This window comes from Acanthopagrus latus, chromosome 17, assembly GCF_904848185.1.
Source record: "Acanthopagrus latus isolate v.2019 chromosome 17, fAcaLat1.1, whole genome shotgun sequence".
Taxonomy (NCBI): domain Eukaryota; kingdom Metazoa; phylum Chordata; class Actinopteri; order Spariformes; family Sparidae; genus Acanthopagrus; species Acanthopagrus latus.
Window position 1 is genome coordinate 8,414,660 of NC_051055.1, and position 13,266 is coordinate 8,427,925.

At 41.3% G+C, this 13,266-nt stretch overlaps 2 protein-coding genes across 14 annotated transcripts in view; both read left to right on the forward strand.

Moving 5' to 3' along the window:
• LOC119006805 (plectin-like) overlaps positions 1 to 1,270 on the forward strand; it is a 135,804-nt gene extending 134,534 nt beyond the window's left edge. For all 13 annotated transcript variants that reach the window (XM_037075902.1, XM_037075903.1, XM_037075905.1 and 10 more), the window contains 2 exons: positions 154 to 270; positions 440 to 1,270. The gene's annotated coding sequence lies outside the window, so the exon portion shown is untranslated. The remainder of the gene's footprint in view (positions 1 to 153; positions 271 to 439) is intronic.
• Positions 1,271 to 2,673: 1,403 nt separating this feature from the next.
• macf1b (microtubule actin crosslinking factor 1b) overlaps positions 2,674 to 13,266 on the forward strand; it is a 32,727-nt gene continuing 22,134 nt past the window's right edge. Inside the window, exons 1-3 of the mRNA XM_037075909.1 lie at positions 2,674 to 2,787; positions 2,942 to 3,000; positions 3,963 to 4,074. Coding sequence (XP_036931804.1) covers positions 2,674 to 2,787; positions 2,942 to 3,000; positions 3,963 to 4,074 — 285 coding nt within the window. The remainder of the gene's footprint in view (positions 2,788 to 2,941; positions 3,001 to 3,962; positions 4,075 to 13,266) is intronic.

The following is a 13,266-nucleotide window of genomic DNA, read 5'->3' on the forward strand; positions in this document are numbered from 1 at the left end:
TTCTGTCTTTTCAGTTGATTTAGATCACATCACAAATTATTATGCCATTTACTTATTTCATTTTTTCCCTATCCCATATTAGTTAACTATTATGGATCTCTATTTCAAAATTCTAATTACTGCTTTTTTTTGTTGTCCTGTTGTTTTTAACAGGTGCCTCAGTCACCCAGAATGCAACATAAGAGCACTGATACTCAGTTGGCCAGAGGATACGATCCCCTCAACTTGGATGGGTTTGTGAGTCCCTGTCATCCTCAAACAGTTACACAGGTAAATTATATAAATGTTTTGAAAACATGATATCACTATCATTTCATTTGCAAAAGATGAAGCCATCATTTCTTCAAGATTCGTTTTGCAATTTTAATTTATTATCTACCTTTTCTCACTGCATGGTTCATTTTGATTTCAATTCATAGTTATTTTCTTTTGTTTCTAGATCTGCCATTGAGTATGTCCTTTCTTCCATTGCACATTTGAAGAAAGCTGAGGCTGAGTCAATCTGACACCATCTTGGGATGAATTTCTAGGAACACTCTTCATTCATGATGTTTTTCATATATTTATTACTTGAATGCTGATAGTGCTATTTATCTTGTTGTATCCTGAATTTTCTTTTAGAGAGCAATCCCAAAGTAAAGACACATCTTCATTTTTTTTCATTTAAATTGGGATTTACTGTAGTCATGGAACGGCACATCTTCATTTAGCTGTTCTTAATAGTGTATGTTCGTATTACTGTACCTCTGTGTAAATTCAGACCCACCAAAGTGCTAATAAGAGACATTTGGAGAATTGACATATTTGATACAGCAACACATTGCATGAATGTATGTATTATATCAAATTAACTCTTAGATGATGTTTTGCCACAGATTTCATTTGCAAATGGAAAAAAAAACAGCTTGATGCTTTATTTTGCTTATAGTTATTTTTCCACAGCAAGCAATTTTGTTATGTATCTCAAGTGTTTTACCTCTGTAAATCCTTTTATTTTGTTTTCATCAAGTTTTTTTTTTTGATATATTATGGATTTGCCTTGCATGTTTTACTAACTTTACAAAGGATATTTGGGTAAAAAAAATGTTAGTGTAAAGTAAAGACAACTGCAGATGTACCTGCTGATAATTTTAGAAATATATAAATCCACAAACTAACTGGTTCATTTTGCTTATGGGGCAGACTTTGCTTAGAATGATATGGTGAGTGGATTATGTTGTATGTGCTGAACATAACACTATGTTGTAAATAAATATGCTCTGAAGAGGCACCCTCTTGTCATTCATGCATCATAACAAAAGCATCTGAGGTTATTCTTGAAGTACTGCATGTTTTTCAGTGCTGCTTCCTTACATTGGAACACTAATGACATGATAGAAAATCAAACACAATCAAACGGCTCCATCAATCTATAAAGCATAACAGGAATCAATAGTTGAAGAGCAGCTAGTTCTATAAGTTAAAGCAGACCTATTATGATTTGTTTATTCATCTCCTTTCATTCAGTGTTGTGCAAAGGCTTATGTGCACGTAAAACAATCCTGAAAGTTAAAAAGGTCATCGCTACTCCTCTCTCCTACAGAAAACGCCACCTCTTGAATGCCTCGTCAGTTGTCCAGCTTTAGTTCTGTGCCTTTGTGAAATCACACTACATCACCATATCATACGTTTGCATAATTTATACCTAGCAGCTAATTTGGCACATTCATTTAGTGAAGTTGCTCTGTTGTTGGTAGTGGTGCAGGATCAGGCTTGTGTGAGGTGACCAATCAGAAGAGACTGTGTATTCAGGAGGAAGGGCCTTAAAGAGACAGGAGCTTAAACAGTGTTCAGACAGAGGGGGAATACAGCACTGCAGCAGCGAACACTATGAGAAAACTGATTTGTATTTCGAGCATTAAAGCTTGTAAGCCTATTTTAGTAGTGCCCCAGAATATAATTATGAAACTGAAAATGAGTGAAATGTATATGGGATATATAGAATATACAGAAATGTAATAAGTTAAATACACACACACACACATAGATACAGATACAGATACAGATATAGATATAGATATAGAGTAGAATAGAATGGGAATATTGTGGTGCAAGGTGTAACCCATTGGTATTACCAGGGTATTCCAATGTTTACCACTACTGCCCTGAAAGTGGATCTTTTTAATTTGACAATCAGTAGTTACAGTACAAGAGGAGAAGAATGTCCATTAACATTATCTACGAGGTCTCTGTTGATTGGTAATACACCTTCTGTAGTAGCTTCCGACTGATCTGAATCTTCCTTCCTGGAAAGTTCAATAGTTGACCACATGAGGGCAGTGTAATACTGACCTACATCCCCAAAGATGCAACAGTGCTTTAGGTGAAACACAGCTATTTAGATCATGTCATGAACCCACTGAGGTCCACATTTATTGTTATGATAAAGAATTTGTCAGAAGGGTCTGACAGGGTTTTTTCAAAGCTGATGTTTATACAATAGCTACATATTTTTTTATTTAATTTAAGCTCCCCACCAAATGCCTTCAGATCAGGGTGTTAAATACCCTGAAACAGCATTTAGGTCATCACTGGATATTACTGGTGTGCATGAGGACTTACACCCAATCCCTTCATACCAGATGTAAACATATTTTGCTCTGCTGTGTGTGCCAACATCAGCCCCTGGGTTTGATGGAGGAGCCTGCCAACAGGAGAAACGGGGCTTTCACCTCCCAGAATTCTTCACTCAGCTCCCTTGACTACTCTGATCTGACCCTTTCCCTCCCCGAGGCTGGAGGCAGGGAGGTAAGACTGCAGAGGAGAGTGTGAAAATACTCACATCATCATGTCCTGTATGCAGAAAATGAAGAGTGTCAACAGCTGAAAATGCTAAAGGTGCAATACAATAGCAGGTGTGAGGACCGTATTGTATATATTCTTCCCCCATTGTCTCTTGCAGGATAAAGGAAGTGCTTTGTTTGGATCTCCAACACTCACATCACAGGATCAGAGATATGGGTATGCTAAAATATAAAAGGCATTTATTCTTTGGGTATCTTTGTAGCTCCTCTGGTAGTGTGTGTAGCCCTAATTAATAGGTAACTTGCACCTGTGATAAACAGAGAAATTCTAACACTTGTACAAGTTAAATACCAAATGCCCAATATAAGCACTACTATTGCACCACATGTGTAGATACTTCAGAATCAAACTCATTTTATATTTGAAGCAAAAGCAGTGTTCCAAATGAGAGCTTTGAGGCTTGACTGAAAGTGGCCACCAACAGTCTGATAAAAAAAAAAAACCCTCTCCCGTGACGACAGTTGCTCAATTGTATCCGCTTTCTAGACCGGTGAGTCTGCATTTGCAACAGCACAAAGACACTGTGCACTGTGTAGTGAGCACACAGTGTAAAACATCTAATTGAAACGTACTGAAACAAGAAGGCTGAGGTTCCAGCCCGGCAGAGAGAGCAGATGCCTCCCTAATGAGATATTTTTTCGAGGCACTGGTTACATTATCCTTTGATAAGAATAATAATTCTTGAAGGCTTTGTCTTACCTCTTCCTGTCTCTTCCTGTCTCTCAGGCCATGACTCCATCCTTGTGTCTGCTCTCCTAATGTTCCACTTCCTGCCACTGCAGTCAGAGAGCATTTCAATTCAATTTGAAACACTGAAATATTGAAATACAAAATAATACCAAAGTAAATATTAACAGTCAGAGTACTACAGCTATTCCACATTTAACTCTTTGCTTTATGCTATTGTGACAAAACAAACCAAGAGCTTGAGACACTGTAAAAATACCTCTATGCAAATGAGCAATAAGATGATTTTTAACATCCGTTTGACATGATTTAGATGATCCTCTCTAGTGCATGTGCCCCATTTCCCACATTATATGTTTTATAAGATATTTGATTGTATAGTGTAATCACAATAACTTCTTACACTTTGTATTGTTCCTTTGTGTTTTTAGGAGGGACGAGGATGACTTGAGTCAATGGCAGTGTGAGTTTAGGGGCCAAATCAGAGCACTGAGACAGTGGCTGAAGAGCATGGAGATGAGGCTGCCTCCTCTGGACCCCAGGGTCAGTGAGGTTTACTGTCGGTCTGAACGATGCTGTCTTTAAATCTTCCACCCTTCTAAATCAGTTTCACCATATACCATGTTAAAGTCATCAGAAAAGCACCTGTACATGTGTTTCATCTGATCCTCTACCTGAGGTAACATCAATTTGGTTTTTTTTCCCTTCCTGGTCAAATTTTAAGTCACTGAATGTGATCACACATCCGGGACCTCAATCTAAAAACAATAGAAGTGGATATAAAAAGCTATGGATTTTATTAAATAGGCTTTAATTATATGTATTGTCTTTATTGACACATAACTTCTTATACAAATGGGGTTTTATCAGCTGTGCCTCTTGCCAAGTCTATATGCAAAAAGTCCATCCGTCATGTCACTGCTCTTTCTTTCCCTCCCTCTTTGTCCAACAACTGCAGTCGTTCTGAAGGCTACAAAGACTCTTGTGGGGCCCTGGGTTCTCATCACACTGGGAAACATTGCAACAACCTCGCAGTACCATCAATTAACAGGACTCTACACAAGAGCAAGTGGCTCTGTAGGCAGCCAAGACGAATGCTAATGCCAACATGCTAACGTGTCTGCAGTAACCTCGTTTCCACCGAGCAGTCTGGTTTGGTTCGGTTCAGCTCAGTGTGTTGCACTTTGGAACGGTTATTTTTGCTTCTCCACTGTCAAGTTCTGTCCTGTCTTTTTTGGCACCCTTTAGATGAGGGTCTTGTCACACTGATCATCAATTTGTACGTAAAGATTTCACTTCCTGCTCTTTTAGCAGTGGTCTGTCTCGCCGCCAGAGGTTGTCCTTGTTGTAATATGACATTGACAATGCTAACATGGTAAGCAACGTGTTATATTTACTGCATTCACTATCTTAGCATAGCGTGTTAGCAAGCTAAATATTTGCTGATTAGCAATACACTTAACTACAACTGAAGCTAATGGGAGTGTCATTAGATCAACATGTATTTTATCATCAAGCAAACATATTGGAACATTTATATATTATTTTGAGGATGTCATCAATTTTATATAGAAAAACTGTAAATGTCCATCTCATGGTTCATTTTTTCGAAAAGCCAGGTGTTCACTTAATTCATCCTCTGGGGACCATGAACATCCATCCCCAGAGTCACATTGCCACCAGAAGGGTTAAGAGAGTATTGTCTGACTCCAGTAAATTTTCCCCATGAAGCATTCTGTAATTATACAAGCACATTGCGTTACCTACCACAGGACGCGTGTACCTGTACAGAATACTGGAGAAAACATTGGTAAAAGAGCAAAGAAAAACAAGAAAGAGCAGGAAAATGAACCTGTGAGTCATGCTGCTGGTCAGGGTAGCTAATTGAGCATTACGGGAAAAAGGAAAGGGGCTGTTGAGGTTTTTCACAGCCCGGCATACTCAGACAGATTCTGAGGTGGTCCGCCTCCACTCCTGCAGGGAGACTTCTTTAGGCCACAGGGGGACACAGGGGCTGGGGAATCAGGCCCCATTGTGCCTGGCCTGGACAGCCAGGCTAGAGAAGTGCTTGGCATTGGAGGCCCTCTGCACACATGAGCGCACACACTGAAAAGACATTAGACTCAGATGGGAGGAAGAGGCGAGGGGGCAGGAAAAAGAGAAAAGCAGGATCTTTACGGTAAGAGCGCTCTGATCTGACTATTGAGGCATTTATTGAACACCAACTGTAGATTGTGTCATACAACTCCATTTATACCAATATTTGTGCAAAGGCTCGTCAGTCAGGACCGCAGCCATTATTATCAAGTGACAAGCGTGAATGGCAAAGGAAGAACTTTGATCAAATATTTATGCGTGTGTGGTCGCAGCTAGACAGCTGGTTTGCTGAGAAGCTAACCTCAGCACTAGCACTGCCTATATGAACTGCCTTTTCTCTGTTCCCTCTCAGCTATAACACCTGTTCTGGCTTAGCTTCCTCCCATCAGGTCTGACTCAACCAATCAGATCAAAGCAAGTACACCTGTCAGAAATGCGTACTTGAGGGGAAAAACTCTGATCCTGACAATTTAATACAATTAATTCATCCAGTGGAACAATGAGACAGTGACATTATGTCTTATCTTGTGTTGGGATTGTGCACTGACACCGACTAAATTAATTCAGGTCTTAGATTAGTTTCCATTGATCTTAACCAATTGTGCAGCACCGATTGAAAGGCGCTCCAGCACAAAACATTAACATGAAGCAGCTCTGTGAAGCAGCAAGACGGGGACGTTATAATTTATTTGATCACCCCTTAGTGAAGGGGGACTACAGCTTCTTCAATGGGCTGTGAATCACTTGCACAAAAGGATCAAGTGTGTTTGATATTTCTTATTGTCATAGAAAAAATGGTTTTGGTTGATTTACTTACATGGCCCATTGAATAAAATGTGTTCTATTGTTCCTGACTGAATGCTTCGGCCATTAATTGATTTTATGGATAAAAAGGGCCGAGGGACGAAATACGATCTGAGCTTGAACCTGTTTGACCCTTTGGAGAAACTCATTGATTACCATATCGGGGAGAGTTTTTACGAAAACATCCTTCGACAGAAGACGTTGTCTCAGTTAAAGAATTCTTTCATCGTGCTCGGCATTTTGTCTCCGTCTCCCCGGGGACTGACGTGTAAGGTGCACAGGCATGTCTTGTCGCGTCAGCGCTTTGGAGGAGCTTTAGTCTGACCCCAGTCAGAGTGTGTGAAATAAGGGGGTGTCTTTTTATCTTTACCATGCCTTTATCATACTGCATCCGACCGCAGACCTTTGTCATGGTAATGCTGTTAGTCTGCTGCACTGCTGGTTTCAGTCTGGGCCTTGGGGGACTCGTTAGTTAGCAGCATGAATGAGGGCATCCCTCGGCAGCCCCCCGTGTGCGGACCCTTCCACAATACACAGGAGAGACCCACACACCTGCTCCTTAACACAAGGCATGCACCGGCACATCTTAAACTGTTTCTCCCGTGAACACTGGCATGCATGTGAGCCTCAAATTGGAATTTGTCGAGCATGAATAAGCCTATAATTAGATGTAAATGGCATTCAATTTGTGAATTCATACCTTATGGACAAGGAAAAGCATGAATATGAAAAAGGATTATAACAGACCAGGAACTCAAAGGGTGAATTATTAGTTAGCTAAAAGTTCATGTATGGCAAAGTCTCATGATATGATATTTGATTTGATACCACAGAAGGGAATCCACAAAATCCATTAATTGATCGTATCACATGATCCTCCTCAGCAGATGGAGTCGCCCAGATGCTATGGAATCGTACATGTTCATGTTTCCTGTCAAATCCTCTCAGCCCTTGAAGTAGTACTTGTCTGAAGAGGGAATTACACGGGAAAGTCGGGTCACACAATCAGAAGCTCCACATGCTTCTGAATGAAACTAGTAAATAGTAGCAATATTTTGTCTGCTGCTTTTTTTGAGGCCAGACAAGGGCTTTAAACCTCAGCATGTACAGATTAAATAACCAGATGGCAATACTACTAGTACTACTGATGATAATAGTAATAATAATAATATATTAGATTGCTAACTTAGGGATAGTGTCAAAAATGTCAGTGGCTAGCAAATCCCAAGGAATATATCATTATAGTGTCTAAAAACAGATTTATACTTAATGTAATTTGGTGGCAACGAAGGCCTCATGTCACCCGTGTCTCTGCCAAAGAGCTGCACTTGAACACACCACAAAGGCTACAGCAACTAACCTGTATATTGTACGAGAGCGTGACATTCAACAGTAGCAGTAGTAGCAGCAGTCTGTGTCCGTCATTCTAAAAGGGAAATTGCTAATAAACAAATTGTTATTTTCACATAACTCTCACTTCTAAATGAGTACATGCCTGATAAAAAAAATGTGCAACTGAAACAGGAAATGAGGTGGAGAAAAAAAGAGAAACTCTTGAGTGAAATCCTGGAGACTGCATCGACAGACTCATGGGGCTTCTCCTTCCTCTTTTCTGTTCATCCTCTCATTCACTCATTCACTTAGCTGAGCAGTCAGAGTTACCTCTCTCACCGATGGGCTCTGCTTCCGATTGAACATGCTCAACTGGCCTGAAAAACCCACCGAAAAGGGCCAACGACGATCCACTGGTGCCAACGACACGGGACTACAAAAACACTACAGATGCTCTCCAACGGCAAAAACACTGGCCCGTAGCCAGGAGGTCAAATAACTTTTGGAACTCTGAATTTTTGTGGTACTCATGTACGCTTTAGATAAAATGAATATAGCAGAGAAATAGAGCAATATAATATCTTATCAGGAAGTACACAATGGAATAAGACATTGAGAAAAAAATTCTAATATGATATAATAACAAAGCTATACATAAGTACAAATATTTGTATTCAGGAAGAAAATGATCATGAATACAAAATGGTGATTGGCTATCTGTAGTGCATTTGTCAAAACCAATAGACTCACAGCCCCAAAGAGCCAACTGCATAAGTAACCTGGAAAACCTGGAAGACACCTATATAGACCTACAGAAACTTCCAGGATAACTATCTCTATATAGTATTACAGTATTATTATCATTATCAGCAATACGCACGTCTGAGTAACAGTGGAATCAGAAATAAAGTCTTTTTATAGTTAATCTAGTTATTTTTACACCGTGTCTTAACACCATGTCACTGACGAGTCAAGATGACATCGCTTCACTTTGACAGTGATGTTGAGGTCAGAAGTTCTCCTCTCAGCTCCCCCCACCTCCCTGCTGATGGGGGCTCTTCTGGATAAAGGCTCTCTGTGTCTTCAGGGTCTCTGGTTTCTCTGGGCCAGTGGCAGATGCTGCCTCGCAAATAAGCCTTGTACACACAACTTACAAACAGGCCAGGAAGAGGGGTGAGAGATCGCAGCTTATTATCCTCTCCTCTCCGTGTCTGACAGCCAGCAAACAGCATCCCGGCTCTCTGACACTGTTATAACCTTTAGAGGGAGTGAAGGGGGGCTTGTTTTCAATGCAGTGAATCACCCAGAAGACAAACGAGTGATGACGGTTGCTTTGATCTTGGCAAAGTAAACTTGTTTTTTTTTTGTTTTTTTTTTCTCAAGTTGGGAATGAATGTTACATCCGAGCAGTTTTTCTCTTGCTCGGTGTGTCAAATTGATTTTCATCTCATAGCACTTACTCCCATAAGAGATTGTTTTTAATTCACACACTTCATCAGGGTTAATGGCAATGAGGGGCCTCCTCCTTTAGTACCCCTTCCTTCCTGTGCTCAATGGAAGATGTGGACTTATGGCTGTAAATCCTCTCTTCTTGGGAGCGGCTGAATCAAACACGGGGCCGATGATGGAGTTGAACTCCCCCGTCCCCGAGTGGCTAAATCCTCCTCTCACCCGTGAATGTGATTTCCAGCATCCATCCCAGTGGGGAAGCGCATCGGCCTTTCATCCACTTTTCTTGGAAGCAACCTCCGTTGGTGATAAATGACAGTGTGCATGCTGAATGGTGCTTCTGGTCTGACCCCCTCTTTTTTTTTCATGTCTCATGAAGAGGGCTAATTACCATGTTCTGTAGAGGAGCCATTGAGGTCTTATTTAATTTGAAGGCAGCAGAGAGGTTGAGATAGGAGGGGAGGGGGACAACGAGCTCGTAAAATTAATGCTTTTGCTCAGGTCCTTTGGCACATGGGACCTTTGATCAAATCTAGGCTCCCGTTCGGAATCGCATTAATTTGGAAGCCCACTTCATTCCGTCTCCCAGCCTGTGTCCACTCCAATATCGGCTGCATTTTGGAAGGCTAATGGGGGACCTCTGACCACGGAAAGATGAGTTTTCTCCCTCTCCTTCAGTTGCAGCTTATTGCATCTGCATGGCAGCTCTTCAGCCACATCAGCTCTCGCCTTTTTTTGCAAACAACCACGCTGGCCTCTGTGTGCACCTACTGTGAAATGGAGAGGAGAGAATTTTGGCAAAATCCTTTAATTAGTACAGAGGGGGCTGCGAGATGCTGAAAGCTGGGATCAGGTGTCATGGTTTTACAACAATGTCTTCCTGGCAAAGTGGTGCCTCATCACTGCCAGCTCCTTTCAGATAGAAAGAGGGGGGACGGGGAATGTGGGCCTTACTTGCTCATTAAACGGCTAAAGACATTAGCTTTCGAGTGACCCAAAGAAAACAGCTATCAGTGAGTTAGTGCTTTTATTTTACAGCTTTTGTCAGCAAAAGGTGTCTCTAGTGTATGGTTTGTATTACTGTACGTTGCAAGATAATGAGATACAGGAGAGGGCTTGTGGTCGGAGCTGGGGGCTGTTGCACCAGCACTGGAGTACTCGGGGGTTTAAATAACTTGACCCTACAGGGGTCAATCCATTCAATTCTCTCTCCCTCTCATCGGCCACTGTGACAGGCATTTTCAGTTTTCTTTTTCTCGCCGCCTTTGTTTTTTTTTGGTCACCATTTGCATAATTTAAGGCTGAAGGAGGATGGGTGGGGGTCAGAAATGGGGCAGTAACATGGTGAAAACCTGAAGCAGCTTTAAAGCGGAATTAACAGCCTATTTTTACCACCGGAGGCAGCTTCAGCCTCCATTCACTGAGGTTTATAATGCTATGACATGAATAGCAATGTGGACAATATGACAACATTATGGACTGTTTTACAAGACGCGAAGTACACGAAATATGTTCATGAGTATGTGCCATGTCTTAAAATAAGGCTACAACAGCAAGGACTTTCTGGACTTCGTTCAAGTGAACGCAAAGTCCACAGATTAAGGCAGTTTTCTCATAATCTTGATCAGGCGCTGTGGTGACTACTGGTGGAAATGCTCTGAACACTCAGCTGTTAAATTCAAAAAGGAACTTTGACTAATCATTGCTGAGCTTCATCACATCCACTTTCAACAGACTCAAAAAAAGTGCATTTCCTAAAGTCATGTTATGTGATTTTAAACGAAGATAGCAGCAGAGACGAGAGACATGGAGATGTTAGTCCTGCATTTGACTGTGACACCAGACTGAAAAATTGTATGTGCATGTGGCATCAAAATGTGTGCTCCAGTATAGTTTGGACAGAGTTTCTGAAATGTTTCCTGCTACTAGAATTTCTAAATCTGAAAACACTGGACAGGCTGTCTGCTAAATTTTTTCCTTCAACTACTGGAAGGATTTCCATGAAACTGCTTATGACATTTATGGTCACCAGAGGATGGATCCTACTGACAGTGGTGATCCTCTTAAACTGTAGGTCACTATGAGGTTTACATCTTTGGTTTTGATTCAAATATTTTGACATCTGTTGAGTGGATTGACACGAAATGTTGTACTGATATTTAATCCTTACTGTAAATATCATGTACTTTGTGTTTGGTGATAAAACAAAACAACAAAAAACTGTTAAGATGCTAAAGCTAAAAGCTAAACTATGATGTTGAACATAGTGAATAACACCTGTTAAAGACACACGGGGTCCTCATCGTGTTCAACGGCAGCCTTCAAAATGCTATTCTGTCTTTTACATTAAATTTGACAGTAAAATGCGTTTGTCTTGTTGTTGTGTTTTGTTATTTTCTCATTCACTGTGGAGGGTTAAATAGCTCCATATAGTATTCCAACAGTAATCACTGTTGGAAGTGTTTGGTCAGTAACCCATTACTCTACTCCCCCTGCTCATGCAGTAAAAGAGAAAATATTTTTATTTTTTTTTCTGGTGCCCCTGCCCACTTCATCCAATCAGGAAACAGAACTCCATAAAGAGGTGGTCCTGTTTGAATACGCTAAGAACAGGATCCTCCTCTTCTATTACCTATGCCAGCAAAAGAAAGAGGCAAAGAGAGCTGCAAAAAAAACAGAAAGGTGCCATGCCATGCAAGTGTGGTGGTGTAGCGAGGAGGGAGGGGATTAGAGGATATGAACGACAACAACACTCACAGCGGCTTTAATTTTGAAAGAAAAAAAAAACCCTGCATGAAGCTGCCACATAATATATGTGTCTCAAGTCTTTGTTAATGGCTTCAATCATGATCCTGTTGCCATAACGGAATAAATCAGGACTCTGCACACATCTCGTGCAGAATAAACCACGTTTGCATTGACAGGTTCAAGGTATTCCCACTCACATGTAACGCAGCGGGCACTTTACACCAGCGCGAGTGGTATTGATAATATGATCTCATGAGGTGATATATGTACTTGCACTGTGTAATGCCAGTATAGAAGCACATGAACGTTCACTCTGTCTCATAGATGATATGATTGTTTCTGGCTGCACTGGCTGAGGGACAAAATGCAGATTAAACATTATTATTATTATTATTAGGCAAATTATACATTTTAGGTCAATGACTATAACATTAAAATTCCATTGGAAAGCGTCAATAGCTTGTCCTCCTTCAGGTGTATTCTCCTTGAACTCATCCTAACGGGTGACCTTGAGGATCAAGGAGGTGGCTGAGTGGCGAGCAGCAGCATGCATGCGTGTGTGTGTGTGTGTGTGTGTGTGTGTGTGTTTATTGGTGAGACAGAGTGGGAGAGAGAGTGTGTGGGTGTGTTGTGCCGTGCTGTACGCGCATGCACACATTTGGTGGGTCTGTCGACTGGTTGATTATCCGCTTGGCTGGAGAAAGACAGGAGGAAAGGAATAAAGAGAGGCAGGATCTGGGGCGTGAACGCTCCGACAGGCACCTGTGTGCACACTTCCGTTGGGTTTTAACGCACCTGCGCGTGAAGTCAGTTCCCGCAGAGATACTTCTGGTGCATTAAAAGCAATCCTGTAGCTTATATGTAGATACCAGTTTGTTCAGTTAAAACTCCAGGAAATCTGAGTGGATGTTGCTGTGATGGTGTTTGCATACAGTAGGCTTGGTGTTCTGCATTTCCAAGGCAAATATTGTGACTTATTGAAATGGGGAATGATAGAATTTCCTCACAGGGGTCCTTCCTTCACTTTCCTATGCCAAAAACAGAGAAAGGACTCCCCAGAATTATCACCCCATTGCTGTCTATTTGTGTGTGTGTGTGTGTGTGTGTGTGTGTGTGTTTTCTTCGAGCCGCTTTGTTTATGGGCCGGGGTTTGCAATGGCTGGAAGTGAGTTGAAAAGTAATCTGAGATGTTTTACAGTAATTAGTCGTCTTTGTTGCTGCTGTGGAGACTGCCACACTGGCTCTGAATGGGGAAGAGGGGACTGCGAGGGGGTTGGGGGTTGAATGTGTGAGTGGGTGGGTAAG